The 23,148-nt window shown below is 24.5% G+C and overlaps 3 protein-coding genes across 5 annotated transcripts; 1 reads left to right on the forward strand and 2 right to left on the reverse strand.

Moving 5' to 3' along the window:
- The first annotated feature begins 168 nt into the window (after positions 1-168).
- Positions 169-19,051, forward strand: LOC113552117 (coiled-coil domain-containing protein 174). Its single transcript, XM_026954823.1, has 7 exons — positions 169-327; positions 1,160-1,368; positions 1,685-1,903; positions 2,595-2,896; positions 17,698-17,919; positions 17,993-18,130; positions 18,288-19,051. Exons 1-7 carry the CDS (start codon positions 295-297, stop codon positions 18,827-18,829), a joined length of 1,665 nt encoding a protein of 554 aa, XP_026810624.1. The 5' UTR covers positions 169-294; the 3' UTR covers positions 18,830-19,051.
- LOC113552118 lies at positions 4,799-10,327 on the reverse strand. Of its 2 annotated transcripts, XM_026954825.1 has the most exons (4): positions 10,129-10,327; positions 9,937-10,026; positions 5,314-5,523; positions 4,799-5,230 (listed from the first exon to the last, which is right to left on the reverse strand). In XM_026954825.1, the coding sequence occupies exons 2-4, from the start codon at positions 9,992-9,994 to the stop codon at positions 4,872-4,874; spliced, it is 627 nt and encodes a 208-aa protein (XP_026810626.1). In that variant the 5' UTR covers positions 9,995-10,026; positions 10,129-10,327; the 3' UTR covers positions 4,799-4,871. The 2 variants fall into 2 exon arrangements, with proteins under 2 accessions (XP_026810626.1, XP_026810625.1); XM_026954824.1 differs by having other exon boundaries at positions 9,937-10,327.
- Positions 19,052-19,208: 157 nt separating the features above from the next.
- Positions 19,209-22,906, reverse strand: LOC113552746 (GRIP and coiled-coil domain-containing protein 1). Of its 2 annotated transcripts, none has more exons than XM_026955641.1 (10): positions 22,465-22,906; positions 22,275-22,387; positions 22,067-22,198; positions 21,604-22,008; positions 21,366-21,530; positions 20,402-20,558; positions 20,124-20,338; positions 19,839-20,051; positions 19,570-19,775; positions 19,209-19,506 (listed from the first exon to the last, which is right to left on the reverse strand). In XM_026955641.1, exons 1-10 carry the CDS (start codon positions 22,541-22,543, stop codon positions 19,323-19,325), a joined length of 1,869 nt encoding a protein of 622 aa, XP_026811442.1. In that variant the 5' UTR covers positions 22,544-22,906; the 3' UTR covers positions 19,209-19,322. The 2 variants fall into 2 exon arrangements, with proteins under 2 accessions (XP_026811442.1, XP_026811441.1); XM_026955640.1 differs by having other exon boundaries at positions 19,570-19,781.
- Between the last annotated feature and the right edge of the window lie 242 nt (positions 22,907-23,148).

Raw genomic sequence — 23,148 nt, forward strand, 5'->3', positions numbered from 1 at the left:
ATGGATCAAAAAATTGATATCAATTCACCTTACCATATAGATTATATTATCTATTATTTATTATTAAAAATTTGTTAATATTTGATAAGATAATTTTGGGTTGAAATTAGAAATTTGAAATTTATGTAGTACTATCCAAAATTTGAATTATTTAAATTTTAAAATACTTTGTATTACCTATGTTATCATTTTATAAATAACTAAATTCAATGTAGTTTAATGAAATTAATTTTTTTTACTGGTTAATTTTTTTATTTATTAGTTCTTAATACATTTTCAAATCAACCACAAATTATGAGCAAATCTTTAGATATTTGTAAAGCATCCGTAAGTAAAGAACATAAGTCATAGGTTAAATAACAAAAGTTATTTATTTATTTTTTAATTGAATGATGTAATTTGATTTTAAAATAATTTTTATGGAAAAATAATTTAATATGATTTTTAAATAATCCAAAATTATTAAAATATTTAGTTATCAATTTAAATGTTCACATTAAATAATTATATTTTTTATTTATTAACTGGCTATTTTTAATATTTTAATAACTTCATATGTGTTTATTGTTTACCGTTAACCTAGTAGGCAACTTAAATTAATAAATCATAAATCTATTATCAAAATCATTAAATTAGTTAAAATTAAATATTTTAAGGAACAAAATATAGAAACTTATTTAGAACAACAAAACAATCTTTAAATGTAAATAAGTTTTTATTTTTAAATTTTTAAATAATATTCAAAATAAATATTTGAAAATATAATATTATATTAGCTGACTATTTACTAGTATTAAAAATTCTTTACTTAATTAACATCAAATAATTGATTTATTACATCATACAAACCTACTACCTATTCAAATTCCTGAATTAATATATTGATTTGTTGTCATAAGAAATGTTATATTCTGTATAACTTAAAGGTGTTTAAGGATGTTTATCAATAATCATTATCGACAAATTTTTTATGTATTTTTATTGTAATAAACTAATAAACTGAGTTCCTCTTGGTTTTTTTGAATATATTTTATATACATATATCTTATTGTTGCATTTACTTAAGTAACAACTATTAAACAATTCTCAGTCATTATCTATATAGTGTAACAAGTATACTAAGTTTAATTTGTAATTTGTATCATATTTAATATTTTAGCTTGTAAGTTTAAAAGCAGAACTCTTACGCAAACAAGATGAAGCAAACAAAGCAAAAAGTTTTTCTGGTGATACATTTATTCGACCTTTACCTGGTGCCAAGACACCATCATGTCTTCTTCAATCTAATGAAGGCGTTGAAAAACGAAACGCTAAAGATTTAGAAGAAGAATATACACCAGATGTTGAAAATAGTTTAAAAAAATCAAGGTAATTTATTAGTAAAATGTATTTTATTTGACATCTATATTATATTCGGGTTAAGATTGAAACACATTTGTGCACTAAGATTGAGACATGGATCACTGTCATACCTCCCAAACTAATGTTGTTTTTTCTATCATTGATGTCAGTGTTGTCGCCAAGTATACAGAGAATTATAAATTCAATTGACATGCACCGATGGGACACTTTATTAGACCACTTAGTTCAATAGTAACTTGAATAGAATAAACTGTACTATAATATTATGTTGTAATTTGAAATTTTCTGCAATTAATTATAATATTTTATGTTGTTTTATTAGAGATGTCTTAACTATGAAAGCAAAACTGTATGACAAACTAGTCAAAGGTGAAATGGTAAGTGAACAAGATAAAACATTTTTAGTTGATTTTAAACAAAAAGTTACTGAAAATAAAACTACTTATCCTGTATCTACCACAAAAGAAAATGATAAGGAGCAAGAAAAATCTGACCCCGATGCGGATTTAGATAAATATGATTCAGGAGCTGATGATGATTGGTAAATTGAATTGATACATTTTTAATAGGATATTTATTTTTAAATTGAGGTGTTTGTTTATTTTAAATGATTAAATAATTCTACAGTGAAACCTCTAAATAGCGGACACTCTCGGTCACCAACATTTTGTCCGTTACTTGGAGGTGTTTGTTATTCAGAGAGGATACATTTTTGAAATTTATTTGTATAATAATGTACTAAGTATGTTTAATGTTATTACTTATTACTTATTATTTATTGTAAATTATTACATTTTTGTATTTTTACAAATTATTATTAATCATTATTATTTAAAGTATATTTTTACAATCAAAATCAAAATTATGTATATGTATTTTTAAATTATTTTTGTTTGAAAAAATCGGTGAGCTTTGTCTGTTTACAATTACATTGTTTCTGTGCAATCTTAATAATAATATGAGAATACATATTATTTTCAAATAAAGATTAGGGACTTACCATTATTTTAAAAATTCACTATTAAAATAATGTCCGTTATTCGGAGGTTTTCCTATTGAAATTAGTGAAAATGTCCTCGTTCCCCAAAAAAGTCTGCTATTGGGAGGTGTCCGTTTGTGGAGGTTTCACTGTATATTAAATTATTTAAAATAATCATCCTATATATTTGTTATATATATTATTATTTAAAAAAATCAATTTTACAATTATGTGTATAATTTTATTTTATTAGGATAGATTATACAGATTTTTTTGGGCGTACTAGGAGATGTTTAAAAACAGATCTAGATTTTTTTAAAAAAAGAGATCAAAGGATTGAAAAAGAATTAGAACCACCACCACCACCTAATGAAATAAAACAACAAACACCTATAACTAAACAAACATTTGTAAAAGAAGGTAGAAATCCAGAAGAAATATCAGAACTTGTTTCATCAGATATGCGTAGAGAACAATTGCGTCTCAAATGGGAAGAAGAAGAACGAAAATTAGCCCAACGGACTGACATTCATTATGAAGATATACGATTTGACGGTGAGTCAAAAAAAAGAATATTTTTTAGATTTAGAATAGTATTTCTTAGTTTTGAATTAAGTAATGATAATTATGTGATTTGTGGATATAACTTATCTCAAGCGACATAAAAATTGCAGACACAATTAATTACCTTCACCACTCTTTCAAAAAATAAAATAAGCTATCAAAAAATAATTTTTAAAAGCAGTTGGGTAATTCTTATTACATAAACATACCTATCAATCAAAGTATACCTATAAACAATAATACTTTTATTTAAATAATAATTAAAGTTTTATTGCAAACATTTTTAAGAAACAGCCTTAATAATTTGTCCATATCAAATATATTTTGGGTATACCATAATTATAACCTGATGATTGTACAAAATTATTGAAAAAAAAAATGTAAATTCAATTGTAGTTATGGTATAAAATAATATAGCTATACATAATTAATTTCAATAAAAAATATTTAATATTGATTAAGATTAAAATATAATAATAATTTTATAAAAATTAATACCTATTGATATGTACTCTGATACTCAATAGAATATATTGAGTCATAGGTTTATAATATAAACTTTATATATTTCAACACATAATTGATGGAAAATAATAATCAAACTTGGGTTGGCCAGCAGAAAGTAATTTTAGCTTCTTATTAAATATTAATACAGGTCAGAGGCATGTTTATTGGTCTCGCCTGTCCTGTACAGGCATGACCTGCGAAATTTGATCTAACTTACATTATAATTTGTAGTGCTTAACCTTATTTTTTTCTCAGTTTCTAATTTCATATAGGTAATTTTTTTAAAATTTTTATCATGTAGACTTGTAATATATAAAGACTATAAAAATTGATAATTCTAGTTCAGTAATCCCATCCTCTTGGATATGCCATTGTTGTGCACGACTTGTGAATGAGGCCTAGACACGCCTATGATACAGGTTATAAATGCTATAGGGTTAACAATATTAGAATATATTCATAATAAGGAAGAAACCATAGTTCATGAGTTTAGGAAATGGCTATAAATATTAAATCTGTTATCATAGTTCTAACTGTAACTTTTAGTTTAAAATTTCAAAGTATGTAATATAAAATAGTAAATAAATAAGTTATCGGCATAATGGTTGACAAAATACAATAAGAAGTAAACTAATGTGAAATCAGTAAAAATTACTAAAAATGTGGGATAATGACCTAAAAATATTAAAAAATGACTTAAAAAGTAATAAACACCAAAAAATGCAATATAAAAATTAGTTGTTCAGATTCACATGCTAATGAAACACATTTGTGGCCTAGAGAGCATTGTCTAAAAAATGTAAAAAAAAAAATGCAAAATGCATCAATTAGCCCTAATCATAACATATTAGCGTTGTATTTTCAAAATATTTTAAATAGTACAATATAACTTTGTATTTTATATTTTTATTTAAGTAAACATAATTTTATAACATATAACTACAAAATAGATAAATATTATATAAAATTAAAGATCACATACTTTTATATATTATATTATTATAAATAAAAGAATATTATATTAAGTAGGAACAATTTTATAAAAAAAAATAGTTAATATCTATATCTATAAAAATGCATTATTTACAAACTAATACATTAATATAAAACTGGACTGAATACTTAGCCCAGTTTCTATGCTCACTTTTACACTAAATAGTGATATATCTATTATTTATTATAAAAACGATTTTTGTTTAATCCAAGTTCATATTAAGTGTAGATTATAAAATTGTAAAATTTAAATTTGTAGGGAGAAAAATATTTAAAGTATATTTATTGTAATAGGTGAAGTAGTTAATTTTAAGGAGAATTTTATTAAATTTTATTGAAAATTACAAGGAACGTTAACCAATTATATTTAAAATATAATACATCCATATTTCATGATTTTATTAAAATATATCACTATTATTTGCAATGTTATAAGTATGTGACTATTTTAAAAAGGCTTATAATATTATACAGCTTTATAGGTTATGAATATTAAACTTAAAATATAAATACATTTAGGCAGCAATAATTTATCAGCTGATGCCTTTGTAAATGAATTATTTTTCATAGGTGTATTTAATATTACTGTAGCGTTAATAATTTTATTGGAGTATTTATGTTTATCTAATTGCGTCAAATCATCAAATAACCCACTTCCATCTTCTGATGATTGGTCTAAATCTTCATCGTCTGTTGAAATTGGAACTGGAGTTATGATTGTTGCATCATTACATAAAGTATTAGCACAAAAACAATATTTCACATTATTTGCTGTTTTACAGTCAGTAATGGGATACTCATTGCAAGATTTCAGTATATTTTGACCTTTAAAATATCAAAATTAAATTAAATTAAAAATTCATCAAATTAATGAATAATAATTATTGAAACTAAACTAAACACATTACCATAAGTTTTAGTTAGACATCCTTTATATCCTTCTGGACATTTTAATGTAAAATTGACTGCAGCGTTTGAACCACAAGTTGGTATAGTTTCAATGTCATAATTTGAAAACGTAATAGAGATTTCTGAAGCTTCTGTATTATCAGAAATTTGATTCGGTGTACATACATAACATGTCATGTCTTTTTTTATGGATGCTGAATAAGTTAGACCTATAATTAAATTATAACAAATTATCAACACATAAATTAAGACAAAGTATTAAAATTAGTAATCATGCTAATTAGAAAAAAAAATTGTTGAATCCAAACAATAATATCTATAATACTTTTTTTACTTTACTGTTTTTTTTTTTTTTTTAAGAATACAATTTTACTATTTTTACAGTAGATAAAGTATTAAATTAAAAAATCTGAAAATTAAGATATGATCAAAATTTTAAAAGTTATGTCAATTTTTTTTATTATTTAATTATTTATTAAGATTAAAAAATATATAATGTTGAAAATTAAACATTTCCCAATTTTTCTTTATATTTGGGTTAATTTTAAATGTCAAAAAAAAAAAAAATTCCCTTTGAAGATTTTATTACTCTACCATATATAATATGTTTGATTCACGCATCATTAGATTACAAGATGATGATTTACTTGTATATAGAATTCGTATAAATTGTATTTTATTACAAAAGATATTGTTGACAACAGCCTAGTGAATGAAAAACCCATTTATTATTTTTTTGCTAGATTTAAAAACACGATATATAGTCACGAAAAGGCTGACTCATTGAACTCGTATTTTAACGGACCGAGGGTGTCGTGTTATGGCCAATTGGTTTAATGACTTAGCATTTAGGTAGCCAACTACAATTATAAAAATGAGAACTGTATACTATCGTAGTATCGTAATAATATAGTTTGTAATATTAATTTAAAAGTTTAAACAAAATGTAGATGTACTAAAATATTTTCTTTAATGAGTAACATTTTTATTCTAAATTTAATAATAAATCTGGGCTATGTTAAGTAATAAGTTATAAGTAATATTATATAGTAATTTAAACGGTATTAAGCGTATTATCGTTATTGTTGTTCTTTAAAATAACTCGAAATTCCATTATTTCCCAAATTTGGATTTTATTTTAATTCGTCAATATTATAATATTATTCTACTATGTCAAATTGAAAAAAAAGAATGGTAATAACTAGATTTACGATGTTCCTAAATCCCACGCAAATTAATTCGCTTTTATAAATACCGGACAAAACAGTCAATAAATAAAATTCCGTAAACATGAATGATGATGTTAAATAAATATATATACCTACATCGTCTATTGAAAACTGAGTTCCACGGATGATTCGTAAGCGTTAAAAAAACATTTTATAGTTCAAAATGTTTATTTGAAATTCAGTGTGTTGCCCATTCACACGTTATAATAACATAATTAATAATAACTCCTTATTATTTTTCTCCCACGAGAATTTTAAATAATTATAGTTATATACACTTAAACTAACACATTTATGAAATGCATGTTTTTAAAAATTTAAACTTGTCATTTATATTGCATTCATTACGTTGTTTAAGAAACAGTTATTGATGTATGCAATTATCATATTAACATTTTCTAATTCGTACGATTAAATTAATTTTTAAAACAATATTATTTATATTTTATTTTATTTATAAATATAAATAACGTTTAAATAGTAAATACTTATCACATAATTTATTTATTAAAAAATAAGTATTTATTATTATATCCTTTTTTTAAGTTTTGACAATAGATCAATTCTATATGTGTAATATTTTTTGATACAAATGTATATATTTTTCTACATTATCTATAGATTATATTTAATAATATTGATATAATGAATTATTATTATTTTTTTTTTTTAATTAAAGCTACCAATATAAAATTATTACAGTTTAACAGTTACAAATAATAATGAAATATTACAAAACTATATTTGCTTTACGTAAATAACTGCTTATTCACTGAATGTATTATTTGATGTTGTTAACTCATGTTAAACTCATAAATCATAATGTATAAGATATCATATTATTTCCGAAAATTGTATCTTTATATACAGAATAAAAGTTAAAACTTTGAATTTAACTTTTAAAACTTTTCTTAGACAATTGTTTCTTTTAGATAAAACTTTTAGCATTTTTTTTTGTGTCTGACGTAATATATCAGATGACAATCTTTTAGGCTCCAGTCTCCAGCTATTTGTTGTTTAAGTATAATCGATGTCTATATGACTAATAGGTATATGGATATTCATATATATTATGTGTAGTAAAATAAAAACTACATAACCTTCGATAACTGCGATAAAAGAGAAATGGTAGTACAAACATTGTCAATTTAATTTTTTTTTTATAAATTAATAAAACGTTCCTGTCACGATTTAGTGTAATTTTTTTTCTGTCATTTTATGACATGACATGTAGCTTCTTGCGTACTACCTGTAAACATTTTGAATAATATATTGTTTTTTCGCACATATGTCAAACTGTGTAGAACGAAATTAAATTGAAAACGTACGTACTATTTCTTTTTTCTTTATTTAGAATGAATTATCTATTTCGTTAAACATTTCGTATTGAATCAAAACATTATTTTTATTCAAACTTTACGCAACTATTGAGTATTAACTATTAACTAATTTAAAATATAAACGTTCCATTATACTACAAATATTGTTATTGCAATTTTAAAAGTATTGTTATGCATGTTATATATTATAAATATTTTTTAATAAAGAATGTTATTATGTAGAATATTTCGTGTAAATAATATCGAGAATATGTCTACCTATAATATTTTAGAAAAAAGGTTAATTTTTATAAAAATTAGGTATGAAAAAAAATCGTTATACCTATATATGTCCCATATAACTACTCACCACTATTGGCACTATTTTATCTAATTTTATTTATTTTGAGTTAGATAATATATTATATACTGTTAAGTGTATATGTTTACTTTTGTCAAAGGGCTAAGCCCGTAAAATAAAATAAAATCTGTGTGCTACACATAGATCATAGCTTGTAATAAAAAAAATAATGCTATCGTGTTTACTTATTATTGTTGTAGTATAGAATTTACATACAAAATTCAAAAAAAAAAATCACTTGAAAAATGCTGTTGCTAAATAATTTATTCTAACCTGTCTTTTGTGACCATTTATTACTTATTCACTTATGCTTATTAATTAGTATAAATAAATTTTCAGATTAAATAATAAGAAAAAAAATATCGTAGCTTTTTCATTAAGTTATCCTTATCTAATTTCAATCCTTTGAACCTACGAGTATAACTTATCCACTAAAACAATTGTATTAATAACGCATTAAATTAAAATAATATCAACTGTCTACCTATCTATTAATTTGAATATAAATTCATTTTACTAAATTAGTTAAATGACAAACTACATTTCAATATATTATATATTTTAACTGAAATATGTATTAGTATTTACTATTTAGTTTATCTATTTTTTTTCGAGGTGAATATTAACGAAATATTTTATTATTATATTATTAGTAGTAATATAATTATACTGTTCATAAAAATATTAAAACTCAGTAAATACAATATGATTTGTATTATATTATTATAGTTATGTAATGAAAGTAGAATGACCTTTAATATATTCATAATTAGTCTTTTTGTATTTAGATTTTAAACGTGCGTAAATTGAATTTATGTTTTACTTTATAGATTATTTCCAATCTAATCTAACAAACGAAATTAAAACAACTTAACAAGTTGTAGTTTCAGTAGTTAGTATTAATAATTTTAATCAATAATTTCGTTTATTTTTATTTTTACAGAGGTGCTTACTTAATACTATATACTTGACTAATACTAATACTAGTAATACTAAACTATACATTATTACTTTATAGCTTATATTATACGTCTATACATGACTCATATGTTTTGTAAAATATGCTTTTTTATATTCTTAAAATATATGATTTTATATGGAAAAATGTATACACATAATTATATGATTATTTATCAAAGATTTTTCTAGACTAAGATTTATTTATGTACTAATAATCGAAAATAACTGCAATATTAACATATTCGTGTAAAATTAAAAGGAATTCGAAAAATTAACGAGCAGTGTCATAATTAACTAATTACTTCCCTAATTGTATAATAATATTCAAAATTGACTTTATAAATTCTAGTGGGTTCAACAATTTTAGAGCAAATTCATATTTTTTATCATAATTTTTAATTCAATGAAAGTATACAATTAATATTTCTTTTAAACTTTTAGTTGTTTATAATTTTAATGATTTATTTGTTGAATTTGGCCTTCAGCCTATCTCATCTCATTTAGTTTTTTATGCCAAAAGTATGAATGACAGTGATAAATAGGTAAATACGTTTACAGAATTCTTAAACGTATACAATTTTGAATATATATGTATATTAAGTTTCTATTTATTAATAAATGCAATGATTTTTATACGCTATTGAGTTCTTTATAATTCATGCAATCAAATACGACTGTTCAAGTATCTAAAATACAGAGCTAATAATATTATATAGGTACTATTAAAATATTATATATTTTACTTTAACTTACCGATTACGAAAAACCAAACCATTGTAGTTTTCGTCCATCGCGGATAACCAACAGACATGTTTTAAAAAAATACTTTTGATAAAATGAAAACTGCATCACATTTTCATCAGGTATACATAAACAAATTTATTAAAATTATTGGATTAAAATCGATTCTGACCACAAAACTAAAATAATTTTTTTTTTAACTACCCGTGTGGTGTGGCTATAAATATAATTGTTTGCCGTCTTGTGTAGTTGTATAAACGTGATTTATGAGCGATCTGTGAGTATAAAAAAAAATCTATGTAGGTATTACCCTGTATTATAACGTTTATTTACCGAAAACAACGTAACAATATCGAACATAGTCGCGCGGTTCGCACTGTTTAGTTCAGAATGCGAGAGAACGCCTCTGGCTGGCTCGCGCTCCCTCTCGTCGTTTCCTATATAATAATATTATTATTATTATACGTCTACAACTGACCGTGAGGGCACACCATCTCACGGGGTTTGCGTATATTATACTGTTACGCAAACGATCAATTAAAAAAAAAAAAGACCCGGATAAATGTAAAGTCTACCGGAGCCTAGGGCCACATTTATCTTGCGTTTCGTGTGTACATATATATATAAATTGTTAAATGCCAAATTGTTCGCCATAAATTATTTTGTTCTTCCTATATAAGGGGAACGAAGTAAGTAATGAGATAATTTTTAAAAGTTCTGAAGATGTACACGAAACACTGCACTATGCGACTATAGTCTATGTAATAATATATTATTGTTTGCATTATAGTCCGTTCACTATTCATAATTAATTATGTATATATTAGTACCGAAGTTAAATAATATATCGATTGAGTAATATTGAGCTTTATTATTATTTTAATCACCAGGTAATAATTATTTATAGGTATTAAACTTCTTATTCGGACTCCTCGATACAATTCTAAGTAAAATTTAAAAAAAACATAGGTTTACCTATAAATTATAATATAATAAGTATAATTAGGTAATAAAATCTTGTAGTATAATTCATGTACACGGATATGTGTTATTTAATGTCGGCTATTAAAATAGTATTATAGTAATAAAGTTTTTTATAAGAATAATTCTATTTTTATTACTTTTTATTATTGTTTATATATTATTTTGGAATTGGTTCGTCTATTTTAGATCCTGTACAAAAATCATGTGGGATCGGTATTTGGTCTATAGGTTAATTTAAAATACTCTTAATTGTTATACTGCGAAAAAAATAGAAAAATTTTAAATTTAAGGTTGATTACTGACGCGTAAGTTGTTGGATCTTGGATCATAATGAATATCGAGCTGTACAAAATAATTTGAAATTTCTTCCATTAGTCCCTTTGATTAAATATTATAACTAAATATAAAAACTAAAACAAATTATAAAAATAAATTTTATTCCCGTAAAAAGCATAAATAGTATTTTAGCCTATAATTATTTCAAGTTAAAAATGCTATTGACAGAATACTACAGCAAATGTCGGGTGTTGGGCAGTCGTCTCGTTAAATATTGTTCAACTCATCAGAGGTTAATACTGTGTTGTGTTTGATCTTTAAAGCAATGGTCAATCAATGCAGATCTTTGAAAAAAAATTAAAATGCTCGGTGTAAAAGTTGTTTAATATTTTTCGAGAGCATGTGTTATTATAAATGTTAGTATAGATTTTAAGTAAAACACAAATACCTGGAAGTTATACGCTGAGAAAATCTCTAAGTACACATAGACTGAATATCAAATTTAAAAAATAAAATTCTTTTGATATGTTAAATAGTTATATAAATCTAGTTTGAAGTTTTTCAATAAAGTTTAAAACTTAATATTTTACAGTTTACGATAATTTCATTCGATTATCGAGTGCGTTAGTCAATATTAACGTGATATTATTGAATCTTTTAAATCTTTTAATACATAATTTATACATATTTTTAAACTGTGTATTTATATTAGTTAAACTTATATAATTTGAAATTGTTATAAACACTATACTTTTTTCTGAGTTTTATCGGTGGGGATTCGCGGGGCATAAGTAAATAAATAAATACAAGGTGTGTAAATGTTTTAGAGCTATATATAATTACCTTAATGAAAAAGTGTCTAAAAATAACATCATTGTAAATCCAATACACACATTTTGTGTTATGTTTTGAATGTATATAGGTACAACAATTATGATTCATGGTGTTATAAAAGTGTAAAACACATTGGAATACGATAGAAGAGTACCTATTGCTTGTTAGATAATGGTCGTAATGGTAAATAACAGTTTGTAGACAAAGAGGGGAGAGAGGTTGTCAATTTTGTTTTTCATTGTACAAACATTGTACAATGTCTCGCGTAGGCGTAACATGGCTAAATATTATTTAAAAGAAATGTCCATGAACATTTTCACGATACATACACCACAATCCTTATTTACACTTTATCCATATTACTATATAAATATAATATTGTAATTTGTAGTACAGCTATAGTGTAGCATTGCAAACGTAAATATGATTTTACTTGAGAGGGCTGATAATTTGTTGTATAGGAGAGCCTTAACTAGGATCCCTTATAAGCTTTATATACTGAAGCCGTTAGTAATGTTAGTATTATAGTATTATACAATTTTAGATTTTTGCTGCAGCCTTTATACAAATTAAAATTTTAGTATTTTTATAAATTTTTATTATAAGTAATGATTATTATAAAATTATATTGTTCATACTATATTTAACCTATTACCGCATTAAACGACAACACATAATCACAAGACAACAATGTATATTTATTTATAATAATATCAAGTTTAAATCTTTAAGCAACAAATTCCATGTCTTAGATTAAATTATGGTATGGTTCAATGGTTATTACCAAAGGGCGGATGTTCATGCAAATAATATAATATCTCCTATAAAATTGTATAAATATGTCTGATAAAACTTCATTATATGCATAAAAAAATATAAAAATAATTGTAAAAAAATCAAAATACCTATCAAATAATATTTATTAAACTGTTAAAAATTAAAATATAAATAAAATAAACAATTAATTATTATAATTTTAAAAAAATGATGTATTTTTATTAAAAATTATAAATTTTTTTATTACTGATTTAATCTGAAAAAATAAATTATTCATTAAAATTATTATTAGTTTTTTTTAATTAATGTAAAATGTATTTTGTTTTATTTATTTAAATGTGCATTACATTGTATAATCATAGTTTTTGAAATATTTTCGAAGTGTATAGAACCCCATCTCTCAAAAAAATGTATATACTTGGAAAAACTTAGCTTAACATCTACAGACGTGATAAGTGCGTATTTAAAATAAGTTAAATCGTTAAGTGTTAAGTTTTCTTTTGTCTTAATATAGTGTTATTACGTATATTATTATATTTACCGTTTAAATTTTTGAAATAGTACACATAGAATACCAAAACCTTTGCTATCTTTTTGAAATTTTTTAAAAACAACATTTGTTTTATTGTTTAGATTACGTATAAGTTATAAGACCTTATTCTAGTTATTCTACATTTTTAGGTTCTGAGTTGAGCAATGAATGTATTGATTTATATTTTATATTTTTACGGACTGAGTCCTTTTTTACATAAATTTAATCATGATGTGTTTGTGTGTGTGTATGAGTACACGATAAGTTTTCGTTAAAATACTTTGATTTTTAAGTATGGGAGTGGTTAGCACCTATATATCGAACTGAATTTGGCTTATACTTTAGAAAGATATACTTAAAAATGCTCTGCAGTAGTCTGCAGTACTTAATTTTTAATTGGAAAAAAAACAAACAAAGCATTAAGGAAAAACGGTAATTTTTACGCAAATCCAATTTCCGACAAAATCGTTTTTGTTTTTTTGACGTAACTTGAAAACTATTTTGTAATTAAAAATTCATAAAAACTTTTTTTGTATCGGAGTTTTGAAAATTTAATATACAATTATTCATAAGTAGTTCATACTAAAACTATAAAATCTAAAAAAGATATATAAAGACAATTATTTAGTTATAATTTTAAAACATTATTCGCGAGAACTTAAACTTTTATGTATTTTATATTATTACCTATATATTTTGCTATTGACAATAAGATTTTTAATTTATTTTAAAACATCTATTTATTAGCTACTATAAATCTATTTACGGTATTGGTATTTTAAAAAAAATGTTATTAAATTTTGAGTTATAGAAGTTGATATAATATATTATAAATATATAATAATTAAATTATAACAATGTAATAAATGTACTATGTTCGGTAAAAATTATGTCAACTTATTAAATACTTTAAATTAAATAAACGACTTTAATAGTTGTATAAAAAAACATCACTTGGTGGTATAATCTAATAGACCGTTTCTGCTCAGAATCGTTTTTTGTTTACAATTATATAATATTATTGAATTCAAATTTAACAGACCTATAATAGTGACCCACTCAACACTCAAAGTACAGGTACCCACTTACCTACCTTTTTATTATATTAATTGCGTCAAATAAAGTACATATAGGTATTAGTCATTAGGTACTTTCAATCGATAACATTTATCCATAAAGATAAAATTTCTAAAACAGTAATTTAAACAGATAATAATTTAATATTAAACATCAAGTAAAACCTAAATATACCAAATATTGCTCTTATAAAATAAAAATATGCTTTGAAATAAAAATGAATCAAATTATGCGAATTTACTATACGTAAACATAACAATTTTACTTTCGTGTCCTATAGGTCACAAAACGATTTTTTTCTACTCTACAATTTTTATTATTAAAGGGAAAAAATATGCAAATATTGCAAATGCATAAACATCCGTCCTTTAGTTATTAGTGTTATTAGTTTATTACTCGTAGTAGTCATAAATAATGCTTATAAATTATAATATATATTTATCTAGTAATTTACCTATAGAATTCTCCAGACCCAATTTTTCCTTAAATTATATACATTTATTTAAATTCTTATTTTGAGAATTCTTAAAAGGACGTCATACCACGAACGTAACTAAAGCTCCAGAGGTGGCGTTGTTTGACGTATCACCTATATACCGCAGTAAGTGAGTTGATTACCGACCTACTTTATATATTATTTGATTCCCGAGTCATTACGAGGTATGTGCGAGCTGTTAGAAGTGCAGTCGAAAACATATATTAAATGCAAGAACAATGGGACTATAAAATCCATAACAAACCGAGAAAAACAAATTTTTTTGATAGAAGTGATGTCACGGTATACTGGTTATCTCTACCAGATAACAATTTTTATGTTTAAATATTTTTACCTAATTACTATTTTTTTTTACAAATATTTTTTTTAATAAATAATAAATTATAATATAATAAAATAAAAATTAAATGATTTACAAAATATGAAAAAACTAAAAAGAACAACATTTTTGAAAAACTTGTCAGCCAACCCTCCTAATGGTGTCTCTTGGATTACGCTAATAGGCTGAATATTTGACTAAATATTGAAAAAAAATATATTATAACTAGGAAATCAACTCGTACGCAGCCCTATATTTATACCACAAAGACTATATATTCAAAGTCTTAGATTTTTGTTATACCATTAAAGTTTACAGTAACTTGTGACAATATAAACCATCATAAGTTGTTAAACAGATAATTTTTATGAAAATATTGATGTAAGTATATAAATTGAGATTCAAATAAGGATACTTTCCTAGTTATTAAATCTCCTGTAGGTATTAAAAATAATGGTCTTGGTCTATGTATGATAATAGTCTTAAAATATATAGATAATATTACTATTTTAAAAACTTGTAATTTGTAAACATTATAGGAGTAAAATAAGTACTATTGAGTAAATTATTATATAAAAGTATAATATAGTTTAATAACTCAGAAATACTTCGAATTTTGATTCAAATATAATATAATATATCAATTTTAAAATAGCGTAGTTAACTTAGGTCGAGCAAAAGAGGCAGTTCTCATTTGTAAAATAAAGTTTGTATCATTGCAAATTTGCAACAGGAGTTTGTCTCTTTCTTAAATCTTAAATGGTACAGAAAAACAAAAAAAAATATTTGTAAATATGATCTGCAAGTAAATACTTAAATATCTCTAAAATCAGAATCTGAATGAAAACATTATTAACGGATAAAAGAGGGGGTGAACATTTTTGTTGAATCATCCTGTATTATATTTCTTATAATATACTTCCAGTCCAGTGCATTTTCTATCTGTTGTCGAATCACTCGTAATATACAATTTTTGTTTTTACTCATAACGATGTCTATATATATATCATGTATGTATAACTATATATATATCGAATTCGACCAAGATTTAAATCTATTTAGATGTATTAACCGAGAAGTCGTGATGACGTTATACAATGTTATGTTAATCGATTTCTATTGTAATTTGGACGTATAATTTCTGATAAATAAAAGAAAAATAATTAGTGATCGACCGTTTATAGTTGACTCCCTAGCAGTTGAATATGATGTTTATGTAAATTGATGCGTATTTTACTTGATTGCGTAATTATTAAAATAGAAGTTGTAGGTATAAAATGATAATCAAAAAATATTTTGAAAACCAAATACCAAACCACCAACAATTTACACTCAATAAATTATGTCTAATAATATTTTTATTTCTTTATTCTAGTAAAATGTATGGTATGTGTGCGTGTGTGTAGGGGGGGTATTTGTATATTATATATTATAGCTTTTACAAAATAATAATGCGTGAAAATTTCAATGTAAATTTTTTTAGCATCAGAGAATTTAAATTGGTCTATTGTAAAAATAATAGGTGATGTACTATACTCTGAATACTCATGATTTTTTTGGAAAAATATTACAAGAATTATTCAAATATGACCTTAATGTCTTGAAGTACAAACTTCTCGTATAATTGAATAGAATTTCCATAGTTAATATTTAGAGAAATGTTTGATTGTATGTATAATTAGGTTTTTATTCTTGTCATTTATCACTTACCTACGTGAAAGAATCGTAGATTATATACTATGAATTGTTTTAGCAATACATCACTGACAATAATACGTTCTAATATAATATTATCATGTAAGCGGTGCACGACGTGTAACTTATTTAATATTAAGTGAAATTAATTGTAAAAAATATAAAGTTCATAATTGTTATACTAATTAATAAATTAATTTTAACTGGTTGTACATCATTTAAGAGAACACATTTCAAAATTTGTATTAAATAAGATTAAAACATTGTTTAAAACATTCGCTGTTCTATATTATGATAAATTAACGGTTTTCTATTTTATTGCGCTAGAATAACTTATAAAAAATATTAAGTACTAATTAGAGTATGTGATAATTTACAAAAAATATATATCTTCTATATACAATATTGATAGATTATTAATTATAAACTGTGCTTATTTATTTATTGGAGATTTCATATTTACCCATCTCCAAATTATTAATGATATCTTTAATTAAATATACGAATATTTGATCAATGCTTATACCTACTGCCTATACCTATTTATTTTGAAGAGTATTCCAAGTGGTGGAAATATAATTTTCATAAATATAATTTTATGATGAATATAAATCATTTATTGTAGGGTTATACAAATTGTATTAGATGTGATCGGAGACTGGATTCATTAGTATTTGTATTTATTTTTTAACGCCAAGAAATATAGCAGTTAAAAATATATTTTATGATATAAAAATTTGGAATTTAATAGGTACTTACTATTTAAAAATATATCGTTTACAGAGGTTCGGGAGCATGGTGTTGGTTATTATACATTTTCAACGGACGAAAAAGAACGTCATCGCCAACAAGCCGAACTCAAAAAGCTTCGAGAACAGACTAAAACCACGCAAATTTCCGTACAAAAGCTCAAGGAAAAGCGAGCTGCACAAATGGCCATCCGACTTAAGGCCATCAAGCGACGTAAAAAGGAAAAACTTGGGCTTCCAATGGACTCCAGCTCGGGTAAATTTATGTTCACCACACTGGTGTAACTGAATAATAATATGACGTCCATATTTTGGTTTATAATTTTTAGACGAAGAAGCGCCCCCACCAAAAGATCCTTCTCCGGAAATTATCGAAGATATGGACGCCGAACGCGCATTTGAAAAGTTGAGAAAAGCTGCTCATGTCAGACCTTGGGACCACGGAAAGGATGGACTACAAAAACCTTGTATGCTTGATTTTTTTAAAAAATTTTTTGTGATATATTTATTATAGTTATAATTATCTCATCGAGATTGTAATTATTATGGACTAAGGGTACTTGTTAATATAGTTTTGACGTATTGTGTTTATAATTTGTCTTTTATGATCATTTATTGTTTTAGTGTTGACTCAAGAAGAGTGGAACGAAAAGCAACGGGCCGAAAGGAAGCCGGATTTTGCGTGGAATTACGACGACGGCATGAAAGTGCCCAAAAGCCGATCCAATAAATTTCAACACGTCGACGAAGACGATAACGAGGATGACGAGGATGACAACGAAGATATGGTCGGACCGTCGTTGGATATGTTCATTGCACCGAATAATCCAAACAAACAAAGTACAATTACGTCGAGAAACTTCAAACAGTTTATTCACAACGAGTTGGAGGATGAACCTACGGACACTAACAATAAACCGTCTTATGACGACGATAGTGATTTGGATAATATTCCATTACCGACTGAATCTAAGAAAGGAGCAGAAATCGCACCGCCCCCTACTTACGAATATTATGGACCAAGTGGGCGAGGACCAAAAGCGCAAGACAACTTTATTAGTGTTAATGAAATGCAGGACTCTATTACCAAAGGATTTTCAAACGTAAAAAATATGAATAAACCTCGATCAGTTAGAGGTATTGTGGACGACGACGATGATGATTGATGGTAAATAGTTTTCAAGATGTTACTCAATGGAAAATACTATGTTATAATGATGTATATGATTTGTTACTTATATTGAACCATTTAGTGACATGATAATTATAAAAATGTCTTAAAAACTGTATAATTGTAAAATCTTCAATCATATCACAAATGGTATTATTGAAAACTATAATATAGGTATGTAAGATTGTTTAGATAAAAAAATAAAAGGTTATTTGTTATTAAATTATCTATTATTATAAATGATAAAACAAAATGTCAATAATTTATTATCACAATTTTGTGTAATATAATAAGTTTACACACTATATTAAAATAAATAACAAATATTATTATATAAGTATTTTAAAACAATATTTAATTTATTATAACTGGAATAAAAACTTAAAACAAAATAAAATAAATAAGCGTCTAAAATAGGAAATATTTAATATATATATTACATTAATTAAATCTCACTCAATAATTATCAATCAAACAAAAAATAGTATTTATTTGCCTTGAGATAAACTTTTAATGGCTTTTTCTGCTTCGCTATCAGAAAATTTCAAAACTGCTGCTATTGCATTTACCATATGTTTTCGAATTTTATCATCAGCTGTAAGGAAGTAACTCAATGTTACATTTTTTAGATATTCTAAATTAGCACCTTCTCTAGATTTACATGATTCAAGTCTGAAAAATAAAAGGATTAAAATTACTACTGTTTTTGTTACAAATAACTAATTTAATACCTACCTAACTAATTGTTGGTTTAGTTTATCGATATCTGCTTTATATTGCTGCTGCATATCAGCTGTACTTTTCTGTAAGTCTCTGTACTTAGATTCTATTTTAGACTTAGATTTTCTAAATTTGGATATCTCCATATCCTTCAGAGCTAATTCGTGTGCATAATGAAGCAGATGTGATCCTTTTTTACTAGATTCTTCATCCAAATATTCCTGGAACTAAAAACATAAAAAAATCACATGGTTACAAATAAAAGTATATAATAAATTACTTACCTCTTTCCTTGAGCCAGTTGAAGAGTGGGATGTTTTTCTGTTATATTTTGTAGAATGTAGAGTTTCACGTAAAGTATTTAGTTCCAGTTCTTTTTCTAATACCAGTTCTTGTGCTTTATCACGTTGTTTTAATAACTGTTGTTCTAAAATTGATGTCCGTTTACGCCATTCCAAATCATTTGCCATATATTTTTCTTTCCAACTGTTATTTTCCTTTAAGTAATCAATTAATAATAGATACAATAATAATTTTATTAAATTTAACAATTGCAAAAATTTATTTACTTCATTATCTTCTAATTTTTCTTTGTATTTGCGCTCCAGCTGGTCTTGTTCAAGTTGCAGTGTGTTGACATGTTGTTTTAAACTTTTTACTTGATTTAATAAAACTGAATTATCTTGTTTAGAAGACAAATTATTTTCATCTTGCTGATCTGAATGTTCGATGTGTTTCATTTTATAATCGTAAATATCAAAATCAAAATCTTTTAATATTAAATCTGCAAAACAAATAAATAATAGCGAAAACCACTTTTTAAATTAATATAACTAAATGTATTTACCTTCAATATTTAAAGGAACTTCTGATGTCTTAGCTAAATTTAATAAAAGAGTTTTGAAGTGCTTGAATTTTTCAACTATTTCAGATACAGTGTATTCTTCATTATTTTCACTTTCATTTTCATTTTCATTTTCTATTTCCAATTTATTTATTTGTTCCTATTATCAAAATAATTTAAATATAATTATTAATTAATATACAATATAACTCATTTAAAAAGCTTACACTTATTTATATTATGTGGAAATCAAAATTAAAAATGTATATAATATTTGTGAAATAAAAAAATCATGGTTTTAGGTAGGTAATATGTAATATGTAATGTTCTACTGATGTTAAATTTAAATAATTCATATCTCATGATTATTTTTATTTTTAATAGATAATAATAATTAATATAATAAAAAGTATGATACAATCTTGAATACATATAAAAAGTTATCAAGTTATTTACTATATGACATTGATAGTCATTGATAGGTGTCTTTTTCCATATTGTTTAGTTACCAAAAAAATCCATTTTTCAGACATTATTTTAGTAATAATATTAGATAATATTACAACTTCATATACTTATATATTTTGCATATAATGTTTTAAACATAAATATAAATATATAAGCTGTTGCCAAAATTAGTTGCTGATGTATTAACTTAACAATTTAAATAATACATTTTGAATTTCAAAATAATAATACAAAGCAGTTAAGTTGATTTACTCGTATTAAGATTTGAATCCAATATATAATGATTAATGATACACTCAAATTAATCGTTACCACTTAGCACATAGCATGTGGGTAATCATCAACAAACTCTTTACAATTTCTACATTTCTCCCACACAAGCAACTTAATATCGATAACATTTTGTTTTGTGTATTAAAACTCCTAGATTTTAAATTGGACGATCACAATTGACAAAAATCACATGCATAATGTGTAGATAAATAGAAATATAACAAACCTTTAATGATTGTATAGTCAGTTCATCTTGATGTCTTATCTTATCATAAACACAAATTGAGTTTGAAAGTTCTGTCAAACGTGTTTCTAAATTTGAGACTCTTACTTCATGTGAAATTGCAAGTTCCCTAGCTCGATTTTCTGCGTCTGTTGCTCTTTGTTGTTCCTTTAAAAAAACAATAATAATTATAAACTATGATCAAATATTAATAAAACAACTTAAAAACTAAATTTTTTACTTGAGCAATGGCAATTGAATGATTCTGTCTCACTGCTTTGACTTCATGTCGTAACTGAGATAACATACCAGATGTTTCTTCTTCTCTATACTTTAATTTTTGTTTAATATCTTTTAATTCAACTTCCATATCTTGAGTAGATTTTTTTAAGTTTTCATTTTCTCTGTGGACATGAACAATTTCTTTTTGCAAACTATCTGCTAATGATTCAGCTTGCTCTTTTTGCCTACGTTCCTCAGCCATTAATTTTTGTAATTCTCTCATCATAACTCCGTGGTCATTAAATTCTTTTTCTCGTTGTAATCGCTCTTTATTGAATTTTGCTTTAATATTTTCCATCTCTAATCGTTGAAGTTTTTTTAATGTATCCATTTTATTATTCAATTCTTTAACCAATTTTTCAAGCTAAAAAAATATATAGTTATTAATTGATAATTTATAGTATAATAAAAGTCAAACATACCTCAAATATTTTATCTTGGAGGTGTTGTTTTTCATCAGCTGCAATTTCTTCAGCTTCATTTTTTTCTCTTTGTAAACTAGCTATAGTATTTACTAAATTGATAAATCGTGATTGTTGAGAATCATTAGACACCTGTTAAATTATTGAACATAATTTATGATTTGTATAATAAATGTATAACATTTGTAAAAATTAATAATTTTTTTACCTCTGAAGTATCAGTCTCTGATGCATCTTCTCTATCATAGTTTGAGGATGCCTTCAATGTGTCTTCCAGAGCTTTTTTTTCTAGTGTTAGTTTCTTATACGCAACTACTAAATCTAAAAAAAAAACAGTACACAATTATATTGAAATATTTGAATCCCATAGAAAGTAGAAAATATTTAAAAATCATTACTGTGCAAATTCTTTTTGTATTTTTCTAATTCGGACTGTTCCTTTATTGACGACTGACTATTATTTTCCTTCTGCTCCATTTTAGTATATACTAATAAGGTATTAAGAAAAAATGTATATATACGTTTTTTGTATACATATAATTTAAGAACACTCTCACATAACTTTTAGTTAATGAGTATGAATTTAATAAAATATAATATTATTTATGAGGTAGGTAACACAATATAAATGAATCAATGGAACGCTTCCAATCACAAGACGTGTCTTGAATAATAATACCGTTAAGGTTTCGCAACATCGTAAGTGAGCATTTGAGCAATAAATTGAGCCATAGCCGGATAGCCCATAGGGTCATAGATGATATTTGATTTGAGATCTTCAAATTTCAGTTTTCATTATTAATATAATAATGCACATTTGCTAATGTCATCAATTCTGTATTTCCGTACTCATCCGTAGATTATGTTATCAGAGAAAATTTTACAATATTATCACTACAGATATATTATTATATATATGTATATAATAAACTATTTAGAATGCTAACTTGCTTGTGTATTTCATTGAAGTCAACAATCCGCCATTTTAATCGAGGCCAGAACATCATATCAGTTGTTATTATTTATAATGATAACAAATGTTTTTTCTTCAAATTTAAATTTTCAATATTAAAAAAAATAAT

The sequence above is a fragment of the Rhopalosiphum maidis genome, chromosome 2 (genome assembly GCF_003676215.2).
Source record: "Rhopalosiphum maidis isolate BTI-1 chromosome 2, ASM367621v3, whole genome shotgun sequence".
In the NCBI taxonomy this organism is placed as follows: Eukaryota; Metazoa; Arthropoda; class Insecta; order Hemiptera; family Aphididae; genus Rhopalosiphum; species Rhopalosiphum maidis.

Excerpts from the sequence above, each read along its gene's own strand:
- LOC113552117 (XM_026954823.1), top strand. The coding sequence starts at position 295 with ATGAGCAAATCTTTAGATATTTGTAAAGCATCC. Across the intron at positions 328-1,159 it reads TAGATATTTGTAAAGCATCC|CTTGTAAGTTTAAAAGCAGA; the intron begins GTAAGTAAAGAA and ends TTAATATTTTAG. Across the intron at positions 2,897-17,697 it reads TGAAGATATACGATTTGACG|AGGTTCGGGAGCATGGTGTT; the intron begins GTGAGTCAAAAA and ends TATCGTTTACAG.
- LOC113552746 (XM_026955640.1), bottom strand. The coding sequence starts at position 22,543 with ATGGAGCAGAAGGAAAATAATAGTCAGTCGTCAATAAAGGAACAGTCC. Across the intron at positions 21,531-21,603 it reads ATTCAATTGCCATTGCTCAA|GAACAACAAAGAGCAACAGA; the intron begins GTAAAAAATTTA and ends GTTTTTTTAAAG. Across the intron at positions 20,559-21,365 it reads TGACTATACAATCATTAAAG|GAACAAATAAATAAATTGGA; the intron begins GTTTGTTATATT and ends TTTTGATAATAG.
- LOC113552118 (XM_026954825.1), bottom strand. The coding sequence starts at position 9,994 with ATGTCTGTTGGTTATCCGCGATGGACGAAAACTACAATGGTTTGGTTT. Across the intron at positions 5,524-9,936 it reads GGTTTGGTTTTTCGTAATCG|GTCTAACTTATTCAGCATCC; the intron begins GTAAGTTAAAGT and ends ATTTAATTATAG. Across the intron at positions 5,231-5,313 it reads ATGTCTAACTAAAACTTATG|GTCAAAATATACTGAAATCT; the intron begins GTAATGTGTTTA and ends GATATTTTAAAG.